Source organism: Camelus ferus, chromosome 5 (genome assembly GCF_009834535.1).
Source record: "Camelus ferus isolate YT-003-E chromosome 5, BCGSAC_Cfer_1.0, whole genome shotgun sequence".
In the NCBI taxonomy this organism is placed as follows: Eukaryota; Metazoa; Chordata; class Mammalia; order Artiodactyla; family Camelidae; genus Camelus; species Camelus ferus.
In genome coordinates, this window is record NC_045700.1 from 31,120,817 (window position 1) to 31,133,234 (window position 12,418).

Below are 12,418 nucleotides of genomic sequence, written 5' to 3' on the forward strand. Positions count from 1 at the left end.
GTGAAATGTCAGTATTCAAAATTACTTAGTTTGGTAAATTCTCTCAACTTGGACAGTTTAGACTTACTGAAGTATACACTATTCCTTCAGATTCTAAGGAGGTTAGTTTACTGATATAATCTCATGGCTCAATGGTATAATCTCATACTGCAATACAGGGAAGCAGCCTAGTACAATTATTAAGTACACTCTGGAATCAGACTGCCAGAATTCCTATCCCAGCTTGGCCACTCACCAGCTGTGTGATCCTGGACTAATTTACTTAACCTCTCTGGGCTTCAATTTCGTCACCTCCAACAAAGGGGAAAAACAGCACTCATCTGATAGGACTACTGTAGAGAATTTAAATGGGATAAACATGAATATAGGAAGGCACTTAGAACAGTGTTCAATAAATGAAAACTGTTTTATTACCACTGCTCTCCTTCAACTCATATAATGAAAGTCTCATGTTGCCCCTTATCTTATTTCCTAGCTATCTGTTATACAGGCACTTCAGTTCTTTAAAGGCATCTAATAAATACTGTAAAACCAACACCTTCAACAGAATTCAACACATGTAACAAGAAGTCAATTCCAGATTAAGCATTACATTTAGTGCTGCCTCTTCAACGTCACTTTACAATTCACTTAAGTTTCTAGGCCTTACTATTCCTATCCATAAATTGGACATCCAACTAGCCAAGCCACTTTTCAGAGTCAGGAGTATCAAATTCAATAGGGTGTTATGAATCTCTCAACTGATACACAAACATGGTGATAAAATATAATTCTAACACAGATTTAGGATCACAATTCTAGTCCCTGAAAACTTAAAAAAAAGAAAAACCAAAAAACTATGTGAAAAAGGACCAAGTTGTTTAAATTAGTTACTGATACTTAGCCTACTTAGGCCACTGTCTCTTACTAAACCCCAAACTAACTTCTTAAATGAGGGTACAGAAAATATAAAGAGATATCCACTGGGTGTGGATATGTGACACAAAAACTTAGAAAAGGAGCTGAATGAAAATGAACTGTATCATTTGATTTTTTAAAAGCTCTAAACATACTGGGATACACAAACAAATTGTAGTGTCTCAATTTAGTCACACAGAATTAAAGACTTTATAAAACTTACTCTAAAAAGTCATCTAAGCCTCCTTTTGGACACAAGCTAAGACACAAGTATAGAGGGACACAAGACTATTACTATCTCCTTCCCCAATTCCTTTAAACTAGATTCAGTTGTTTATTTAGCTAAGTCATTATATATTTCTCTACATAAAACTTTTAGTTTCCTCTCAATTGTGGGCACCTTTAGGACAAAGAGCATGTTTAATTTATTTATGTACTACTACTACAGAGGACAGTTATACAGACGTAACAGAAACTCAAACACTGTAGTAGACTTTATGACCAGTCCTTATATCTATATGAGAGAAAGTAATCTTCTATTGTATTTATCAAATATATGGTCGTAAATATGTAATGATCTTGCTATTACTTAAAAAAAAAACACCTTTCAAAGAAGTAATAACTTTCTCGATACCTGATGCTCAAAGAAACATATACCAAGATCATATACCACGTAAGAAACATACCAAGTAAGAAAGAAGCAGATAGAAGTAGGTTTTCTCTCAAGCCCATCATGCAAAATACTACATCAGTATTAACCACTAATTACAAGTAACTTTCTTTAGTAAGCAAAAGAAACATGATTATTTGACATGTCTAGAAGTATCATGACAGTCAAATCAGCAGTTAAAAGATGAGTAAACAGTTCAGCTAGGCATCTAAGTAATACATGTAAGTTCGTTGTGTGCAGGGTATATACATCATTCAACTTTATACTAATATCACAGCCAAGAAGAATTTCTACTAACTAAAATGGATACTGTCTACTGACAACTGACAATGGAAATATGAAGGTATGAAAATAGGAAATAAGAATGAAAGACTAATGACAACTTTATATGAGACAGTATATACCTATTCATTCCTACTTAAAAATCTTTACAACTTAGACCTGTTACTTCTCTAGGTAAAAAACAAAAACTAGTACACAGCTATGGATTCATACATATTTGCCAAATCTTTATTATCTTACTGATATACTACTTCATGATGATTGGAAGTCACGTCATCAGCACATCTAACAAACTCATTTAACCAATAGGTTAACCTGTTGAGATTTGTTCTTTTTCCTTTTTGATTCCACTACTTAATGAATACACTTGTCGCACACTACAAGCTGCTTAATTTATGTGCATTAATAATACTAACTTATTTCGATGTGGCCTTTTTCTCCTGAAGAGCAGACCAAATGGATAAGTGGCCCCAATTTACCATTTCTCACAAAATGCTAATTTCATGGAACGTTAATTCCATGCAATGTGCTAGACAAAGCAAAACAAACAACAAGGGGGTAAGGTAGTGTGGAAGTGGGGGAGGGGAAGATGGTTAAATAAAACCAAGAAACATTGAGTAAAAAGTTTTAAAAGGCTTCTGCAGGACCTCTTAGCATCTTTAGAAAATACTGTGCCCTTTGAATTGCAAAGGGGGAAGGGGTATAGTTTATTTTTATAAAGTTACAGTCTTCTTAGATCCCTCCAAGTAATCCCCATATACGCAGAAACACTAATCAAGCTGAAGTTTTTGAATAGATGAGTTCATATTTAAACGATTTGCTATCTAAAGATAAGCAAAATAAACTTATCTTCTAGTATTATTAGTGAAACCTATCAAAATTTAAGTATAAACACAGCCCAAAAGTTACACTAACACAGTAGGTATGGGTCAATCTATTTTTTAAAATGTACTCACCTGGGTAATGTAAACACATACAGAAAGTTACATAGATTCAATAATCTATGAGCAGATAACCTTAGGAAAAAAGTCTCTGTTACTGGCTAATGTCCAACTCAATGGAAAGGATTCAAAAGTGAGGGTAATTCAAAAGCAACAGCAACAAATCAATTTATCAAAGTAGCCAGATAAACCTAAGATACCAATATGTTAGATTTCTCTGGAATGCCTTTACTCCAAATCATTATTTTTCCCTAGGGTATGGAAAAATTTGTGGTAAAAATTAAAGAGATGATCACCAATGAAGCCACAGAGACAGAAATACATTTGCCTATAATTTAAAGTGGATGTAAGCAATTGTTTTATTCACCAAACAAAACAATGTATTTCATCCTATTTATCATCCATTTCTGACAAATGAAAAAGCAACAGTAGAGGCATACACTGAAAACAGTAAATGGTAACAATGTAAAGTCATAAGTAAGTACTGAAAACAGTCATGTGCAACACTAACTTCCTTGCTTATATTGTAGAAAACAAGTATATGTGTTTATTTCATTCATTCAACAAGTATTTTACTGAGCACCTATGATGTGCCAAGAACTGTGCTCAGCACATACAGACTTCTTAAACATAAAGAATATAGGCCCTGCCCTCTACGAGCTTACAATCTATTACCTATTGGGAAGCCACAGCAAACAAGCCATGAAACAAATCAGTAACTAAGTGCCAAAATAAGTGAAATAGTAAGAGTTATGGGCAGAACACATATGATTTTATTTTAATAATCTGGAGGGTAAGTGTATACTGGGCAAATTTATTACTAAGGACCTCCTGGAGAAGGCAGGACTTGAAATGGCAGAACTTAGATAAGTAAAGGGAAGTTCATCATGGTCGTGAGCTGGGGGCAGGATGGCGGAGGGCAAGAAAAACAGCATAAGCTCTGTTGTTAACTAATATAATCACTCAAGATAACATGAAAAGACAAGTCTGGGTTCAAAATAGGGAATGTTAAGACCAGCAGCTCAGAATCATGCCTTGGATTATACTAAGGGAGATCACTGAAAGTTAAGTTGTGGAATGTAGACATTATGCTATAGGCACAGAACACCACCAGAAGTTTCTAGGCAAGGAATAACCTTCTGAAATCTAAGAGAATTGTTTTAGGGGGAGCAGGCTTGGAGCAAGAAAAACAGCTCAAAAGTTATGAAGAATATCCTAGGCATAGGAGTGTAACGACTTAAGCTCAGATGGCAGCAGGAATAGAAATAAGATGTATAAAAACCTGCCTTACTCAATATGAGAACAAGAAAATCCAATTTGTCTGTAAAGAACAATTATTCATTTATCAGTTTATTGAACAAAGAAAAGTGTTGAATAATTAGAATTAAGGAGGCATTACTAACAATTTTCTGTTCTTTTATTTCAATATTAACCCATAAAATCTTATATAGATATCCCCTATTCTTATCAAATGACCTAAACTGAATCATAGGCTGTTAGAGCTGAAAGGGACCACAAGTCTTTTACTCTACTCTTCTCATTAAAAAAAGAAAATTAAGAATGAAAAAAGGAGCCAGGTAAACTTATCGGGGCTTAAGAGAAGGCAAAATCATCTGTAATAAGGATGGTTTATATGATAGAAAAGACAACGAGAAAGAAGTGAAAATATTTTAAAGGCAAAACATTATTTACTATACACACGGAGAAAGATGACAGCTTCACACATAATTATGTCTTAATACAAATCTCTACTAGAAATTTGACTACTGCTACCACGCAGGAAAATTATTTTACTACTATGGTTTTTCAACCAATGATAAACTATTGTTTAGCTCATATATTAACATTTATACAACTTGTAAGGTCCCTTTCCCAGCTGTAAGATCCTATAATTCTGTAAAAGCAGAAGCACAACTTTCCTACATGAAATAAACATAAAATAAGAAATAGGCAAGTTTAACTTAAAGGATAGATAATTGAGATAAACTTGAAAGAATATTATTAAGCTCTACTTGATAATTTCTAAATATTTATTACTACCAATAGATTCAGCCTGAATTCTATAAAGGGCATTCTAGGTTATCTCCTGAATTAAAACAAAAGAAAACACACTACTTTAATATAAATAATTTGCTGCATGTCAGAAAGTGCAAGCTCTGGCTTCTGTAGATTGTTATTATATCCAGTCTGCATATCATTTTACAAACAAGTTTTAATGTCATGTTCAGTAACATTCCAAAGACTATAATCATTTTGCAAGTAAGACCGCCACCAATTTTCATCCTCAGCTGGTCCCAGAATGCAATCGTAATGTGAACTAGGCAATTTACATGAAGGTACTCATAACCTTCAGTCCCAAAGTCTAAAGCATTTGTGAATTAACTTTTTAAACTGGATGGCAGAACTCTATCAACTCTGTGTCACCATAGCGAAGCTGTAAAGGCACCCTGCTTCTTCTCATTATCTCTGACCACTTACTACTCATTAATACCTCTGACGGTGGGTAGACAGAAGAAATGATGCAGAAAAAACAATTAATTTTGCTAATTATCAACTTTTATTTTAAGGTAGCTGTTTATAGTACTTTAAATTAATTTCTGGATTACATGATAATTTATATTATCTATGCTCCCACAGCCTGTTATCAAAGCTAAAATAAGAATTTGTTTTACCAAGATTTGGGCCCCATATTTGTTAGATATCAAGAGGGAAAAAAAGGAATAAGCTAAGGGAAAAAACAGGGATTCTCCTGAGTCTCTCAGAGCTGGACTGTTAAATCATTCATTCATTATTCTAACAGGAGCCAACAGAAAGAGACAGATTCCTAAACATCTAAATAGCCAGGTACACTTAAAAGCACATAGCATATACTGGCCTAGGAAAAAAGCAGAAGAAAACCACAAGGTAAAATTCAGAGTATTTGAATGGATGTATACTAAGTAGTAAGTAACCTTACTAGGAAGATGGTCACTATATAGTTAAAGAGAAAGGGCCATAAAGCAAACTGTGACCAGCTTATGTCAATGAGATACGTGTGAGTGCCTAAAAAAAAAATAAAATCTGCATTTTACTAGAAATGACTAGCTGGTATCTTGGTTTTGGTAGTGCAACAGCACCAATTCAGCAAGGGTAAGCAGGTCAATCCCTTGCAAAACTTACCTTGATTGGCCCAATGGAAACAGAAGGCCCCAGAAAAGAGAGAAGCATCTGGCAGTAGCAAATTGTTTTATTTTATCTTTCTGTGGAAAGAAACTAATTTTAAATAAGAACCACAGCATTTAAAGAATAAATATTTTTTAAAGCTCATTATCTAGTTAGAGCAGCTCTACTAAGAAAACAAGAAGAGCTCCTTGCTGCTTAGAGATGGAAAGAAACAGAAGAGGAATCGGAGTGGTTTCTCCATCACCTAGGGAGTTCTAAAACTTGTGTTATTCTTGAGTAACAAAATAAATGGTCCTTTTATTTAAAGAATTCCTATAGGTAGAATCTTTTGGGCCTAGTGCCTCTGAATAAAGATCTTTATACAAAATTCAGGGCTATATTCCAAATACAAAAGAAGAAAATCATTTGACATTAAGCCCTTGTACTCTTAAGGTTAAGTAAAAACAGAGACACAGAGCAAGCTCCTTCCTCTACTACAATTTCACCAATAACTCAATCCATCAAGGCTTAAACAACTATCAAAATAAGCAATACTCCAATTAGCAGAAAGATCATACCTAACTGACTGGCTTTCCAAAGTATCCTGTTAGCCTAAATATTTGATGATTTATTGTGATACTTAAATGGAAAGAACCCAACCACCAAAGGATATGTGTATTATAGAACCTAACAGGGGGCATAAAATTATTCATGGTAACTGAACCTGTTACCTTTCTTGGATGCTTCTCTGGGAATTCAATTCTATTTAATTCACTGAGTCAGCAATAAAACCTTTTGGTTCAAATCACTCCCACAAAATGTTTGTTTACAATTTATGCTGGAGATGGAAGGGACAGCTCAGAAGCAGGAGTGCAGAAGCAACAAGCATTTAAGAAAACAAACAAAAAAAAACAGTGTAAGTGAAAAATGAACTACTTATTTGGCACTGTCGTAAGAAGAATCAAATTAAGAGTAGAATCGTCCCACCTCTACCCCCACCAAACACAGCAGGAAGCTATTTCAGGAATAAAATTCATTCTAAGCCAAACACCTAAACAATTACTATTTTCAGACTCTATGCATGTACAAGGTCCACTGACATAAATTACACTGACATAACAGACGTTTACTCTTAGAATGTTAACTTCAATTGACACACTTAGGGAAAAAAGTCATTAAACTAAAAGGCCTAGATATACATTGCTACTTTTAAATTAAACAAACAAACAACTCAGTTTTGTTGCTGTAGAAAGCAAATCTCTTACACAGAAGACTTTTCATTACAACCAAAATTTGGTTAGTGTAATTCAACATCTCACTTATTTGAAACCATTATTTTGACAAACTAAAACTTAAAACAGTTTGCAAGTATTGACCCAGATTTTGAAATTCTTTGACACAGAATACCACAGGCAAAAGTAAACAAATAAATACAAAATAATACAAAACATTCTTACTTGTCCCATTGGTGGCCCTCCCATAGGGGGCATCATTTGTGGCATCATTCCATGAGGTACAGGCGGCATATTCGCTCTCTGACCCATAGGGTGCATGCCCATTGGGGCATAATGCATGCCAGGATGCCCCATCTGAAAAAGAGGGACAATTTAAAAATTAGCAAGTAACAAATGCTTTTCAAAAATCTGACTTCAACAAATCAGTTATGTGAATGGCATGATACTCGGCTAATGTGCGATTCAATTATTGGGTTAGTTATACCTTACTGTCTTAAATAAAATGCATTGCACCAGTATTTATAACAAGCCTGCAAATGACCAATTTCCTGAACAAAATGGAGAAAGTAAAAATCTAGCGGACAGCTACTTTACAGTTTTGGCTTTTAAGAAGCATGCCAACTTACTCAGTTACTAATTGGCTTGCTAAACTGGGAAGAAATGCACGTAAAAGCCAACTTAAAAACTGTTATGTTGAAACCACAACTCTGTCCTACTTCACACATAGTCAGCTCTTCTTATTTTACAACGCTACTCATTCTTAAATGCATTTCTAACTGATTTTAAGCTTTAAAACACTGAATTTACAAATTAACTCAGATGAGGGCTGGCCTTAAAAAGCAGTCTAGGTACCAAGGGACAACACACCTCTAACAAATAAACGTATTATTTCCTAATAGAACCTCTCATACAGAGAAAGTTACTTCTACCAAAATATTTTTTTCAAAGACTGAGGTCTGTCATTCCCGGACCCTAAATGAAAAACGACAAATCCACGCATTTTAACGCGTTTTTATAAGACAACTATTTTCTTTACTTGTGTGTCCATTGTTCCTGGTCTTAAAGCCAGATAATTCTCCCTGCCAATTCTCCCAACTGTTTTCCTGCTGCAGACAACAACTACTGGTAAGAGATTCTGGCAGCCTCTTTTAAAGTCTACAGAATCAAGTCTCTGCCTCTCTCAACCTGCTAAATCAGGCCTACCTCTCAAAAACGCTCACCCCGCCCGGGGCCCAGCACCTCCACCGCGCATCTGCCTAGGCCAAACCCACTGGGAACTTCCAGGGTCCCACTTCCTTTCCTTTGTGCATCTCCGCCCTCCATTTCTCTCCCTCGGAACATATCCCACCATCTCGAGCTCTTCCTTCGTCCACTCTCATCTTCTCCTTTTGGAGAAAGCTTCCTGTCTCTGACTCCGTTTTTCATTGTGCCGCCTTCCCCCTGCCCCACTGATCCCTTACCGAGGGCCGTCTCCTCAGGAAGCCGTCAGCAGAGACCCAAGAGCTGGAGCAGAGGCTTGAGCCGGACAATCTCCGCTCCCCGTCCCCGGGACCCCGCGAGGGAGGATGGCTCTCCATTTCACTCACCATGAGGCCTCCACGCTCAGCTCCCGTCCCCGGCCTCATCGTCGGGCTCAGACTGCTCCGCCGGCGGCCGCTGCCGCTACACATACCAACAAGAAGCGATCTGAGTGGCTGGCGCCCACTGGGGCCAAAGGTTAAAGGCTGCCCTGCGCTACGGGGCGGGATCAGCGGGGCCAATAAGCTGACAGGCTTCCCCGCCGTCCAATCAGGCTGCGCTGCCGACACGCAGCTCTTCGGCGATTCGCCCCCAGCCTCAGCCTCACTCGGCGTCGCCTGCATGGAGGGGGGGAGGGGGACGGAGGAAGTTTCTGCGCCGAGTCCTCAGCCGGGAAAACTCCACCAACTTCCCCCAGGGAAGGGAAGACGACAGTGTTCCAGCTTCCCGAGCTTAGATCGCCTCACCCCGCAGTGGGTGGGGCAGTGGGGGCCCACCACCTTCACCCCCCCGCCCGAGTTACGGACGCCCCACAAACCTGAGGCCGCCAGGGGTGGGGTGCGGCGGGGTAGGGCGGGGTAGGGTGGGGTGGGGGTGGGGTAAGCAGCTTCTAGCGTTAGCGGTGGCTGGGGCCAGGTGCACGCGCGCAGGGCTCGAGGCGGAGGGAGGGGGCGGGGAAGGCGAGAGGAGGGGTCGTGAGGAGCGGGTTCGAGCTCTGTACGCACCAGCTGGTGAGCGCGCGCCGGGGCGGAGGGGAGGGAGGAGGCGTGCCGAGCGGCGTGGAGGGAAGTTGTGCTAGGGGCGGGGAGAACAATGCGAAGGGGGAAGCGGAATGCGCAGTTAAGGGAGGCGAGAGTGCTGGGCAGTAAGCTGCCGTTATTGAGGGAAGCGGGGGAAGCGTGCAGGCGTAGAGGGAAAGAAGGGAGAAAGCAAATAGGTTCGGAAATGTGAATTAGAGGGGTATGGGCGGGCACTAGGACCAGGCGTTGGGGAGGTGTGGCTTTCGGGCTGCTCAAGCGCGCACTTGCCTGGAGGTGACGCGGTAACGGCGGAGGTCTCCGGCAGGGACAAAACACCGCAAGGGGAGGAGACTCCGTTGCTTTTGGCCTCGGCTCACCTCTCCCCGCGCGCTTTCCCGCTCCCTCTTCCTCTTACTGTTTGGAGGCGCCAAAAGCCTCCTCCAGCTCTGGTCCAGGGCCACCAGACTTTCCTGGGGCCTCACAGCACCTTCCCCGTTTCACCGCGTACCCTTGCTCACCGGGGTCGGATGGTGGAGGCCTTGGGGGACGCGGCCGCTGGTTGGCTTCTGCGAGCGCGGGGCGGGGCTCGTGGGCGACGCTTGACCTCGGCGGGCCTCACTATCTTTCCCGCCATGTCGTTCGTGGAGAGCGGGAGGCTTCGCCGTCTTGGCACCCCTGTCCCTTTCGGTCGGCCGTCGTTTTCCACTTTCAGTCAGGGAGACAGTTGGGGTGAGGGTGAAGTCGACGAAGAGGAGGGATGTGACCGAGTGGCCCGTGACTTACGGGCGGAGTTCTCGGCTGGGGCGTCGTCAGAACCTAGAAAGATCTCGCTACTCCCGCCAGGTGGGGACGGGTCTCCGGTCCTCCCGGATAAGCGGAATGGCATCTTCTCGGCGGACGCGGGCTGCCGAACCCAGGCTCGGCGGTGGCCTGTCCAGGTCCTCTCTATTTTATGTTCGCTGCTGTTCGCCGTCCTCCTCGCCATCCTGCTCGCCATCACCTACCTGATCGTAAAAGGTACTAAATCCCAAGCCTTAAAAGTCTGTCCAGCGTTTACTTTAGTTACTTTAGTTAAGTCTGAACGTGGCTCTCGCCTTCATCTCCTCCTCCCCATCAAACCCCCGCAAGCTGGTAGCCGCCTTCCATCCAGAGACCTTACCTGCGTCTTTCTTTGGTTTTCCCTTGTCTTCCCTTAACCGTTAAACGGATCTTGGTCCCCGATCAGGGGACTATTTTAAGAATGGGTCTTTATTAAGTGGGTAGTCTTGAAGAAGCAATATCTTAAAGTCGGTGAATACTTAAGGTAAAATATTGACAAAATGAAGCAAAATGTAAAACCATCATTAAAGGAAGATGGCGAAAGGTGTGTATAATTAAAATAGGCTATCCACGTTCAAAGACTTTAATCCACAAATAGTCAAAAGATGTGCAATCCACCGATTTCTCTGTACACTTAACAGAATTCCTAAAGGGCAAAGATTTCCCTCCCACAGCCCAACTTTATACTTTTATAGGTAACATAATTAGTCCCTCGGTTTTGTATTAGGTTTACCACCCAGTGTAGTGGTAAGGTTCTGTTGCAGGAGCTAGACAGTTGTTTTTCAGAAGGTTAATGGTTTTATTTTCTGATGTCTGAAGTTGAAATATTGTCCAGGTTAGAATAGAAAGAGATGTGCCTTGAAAGGCTTTCCAAAGCTTATACGGATGTATTATGTGGTTGGATTTTTTATATCGCAGTGGAAAGAATCAGACCTGAGTTTAAAATCTCAGTTCTCGCTGGTGTGTAAGTTTTAGGCTAAATTATTAAAAAAGAAAAATGTAAACAGAAAAGACTACCTAGTTTGTTGTATGAAAGCACTCGACACATTGTCACTGTAGCATTAGTTTTACCTCACTATATAGAATTAAACCAATTTTAATTTTTCCTCATTGCTTCCAAGCCCTTAGTGGGCTGCAGATAACATCTAACAGCTTACCATGCTTGATTTTCATACAGAAGACAGATTGACAAGTTAATGTGAGAGTTTTACCTCTTCATACAATGGTATTGGGTGTAAACTATCAGTGTTAAATATTTAGGTGCCAGTGTTTCATTCTTATAACTCTCCTCCATTTTTTTGCTGCAATTTGGAGTTTTTGTCTTGTGGGTAATTTCTTTTTTGCTCTGAGAGATTGCTTTTGTTTGTAAAGTCACAAAACCTGGTAAGTGGAAGTCCATTGCAGACGATGTTGGTCTGTGCTTAGTTTGGAGAATTGAGAAAGCTACTGAACTCAGAACCTAGTAATTTGCATTACATAAAATGTCTTTACAACAGCCTAAGGAATAAAACTTCTCATTTTATATACATGGCATTGGACTCATAGAGACATCTATTATTTATTTACCTAGGGTCACATAGCTAGTAAGTGGGATCAGAATTTGAACCCAGTTGTTTCAGACTCCAGAGCACTTCCCGCAACTCCACAATGCCTTTCCAGCCTTTGAGCTGCTGTTCGAATTATAAAATCATCCATTTTACCCAAGCCCTTTTTGTATTTACAGAGTTACATGCTGAGAATTTGAAGAATGAAGATGATGTACACACTGGGCTGTTAGGTATGGACTTAATTGTCACTTGATTTGATTTTGAGCTCACTTTTGTTTTTCTAGGTCATGTTAAAACTATACAAAATTTTGGATTAAATATTTAATATATTCCCTGTGAAACTGATTGTCAGTCTTTTTCACTTGTATATGTGTGTGGTAAGTTTTATGAGATTTTCTCTTCATATATGTATGGGGGTGTGTGTGTGTGTGTGTGTGTGTGTACACCAGGCACAGGTATAGAACAGGAATACATTTTGAACACAACTGTATATGATGAAGACCCAGTGTTTTAATATTTTTTTAGTTACCTTTTGAAAGAGTCTACATTTCTTCCTAGGAATAAAAAACAAACAGGAAAAAAAATTTTTTTTTCTCACAAACTTATTAAAGATAACATCTTAAACAGA

The 12,418-nt window shown here is 39.8% G+C and overlaps 2 protein-coding genes across 11 annotated transcripts in view; one reads left to right on the plus strand and one right to left on the minus strand.

The window, feature by feature from the left end:
- The window catches only part of PRPF40A (pre-mRNA processing factor 40 homolog A), a 49,692-nt gene extending 40,670 nt beyond the window's left edge, over window positions 1-9,022 (minus strand). For 4 of the 8 annotated variants that reach the window (XM_032479451.1, XM_032479450.1, XM_006179044.2 and 1 more), the window contains exons 1-2: window positions 8,753-8,836; window positions 7,389-7,520 (exon numbers count right to left, since the gene is read on the minus strand). In XM_032479451.1, the coding sequence (XP_032335342.1) occupies window positions 7,389-7,520; window positions 8,753-8,836 (216 nt within the window). Of the gene's footprint in view, window positions 1-7,388; window positions 7,521-8,626 lie in introns of all 8 variants that reach the window. The other 4 variants (XM_032479448.1, XM_032479446.1, XM_032479447.1 and 1 more) reach the window with 2 other exon arrangements.
- A 3-nt stretch (window positions 9,023-9,025) lies between these two features.
- Window positions 9,026-12,418, plus strand: part of ARL6IP6 (ADP ribosylation factor like GTPase 6 interacting protein 6) — a 36,463-nt gene continuing 33,070 nt past the window's right edge. Inside the window, exons 1-3 of one of the 3 annotated variants that reach the window (XM_032479452.1) lie at window positions 9,026-9,252; window positions 10,268-10,441; window positions 11,967-12,020. In XM_032479452.1, coding sequence (XP_032335343.1) covers window positions 9,027-9,252; window positions 10,268-10,441; window positions 11,967-12,020 — 454 coding nt within the window. In that variant the 5' untranslated portion in view covers window position 9,026. Of the gene's footprint in view, window positions 9,253-9,474; window positions 10,442-11,966; window positions 12,021-12,418 lie in introns of those variants that run through there. The other 2 variants (XM_032479453.1, XM_006179043.3) reach the window with 2 other exon arrangements.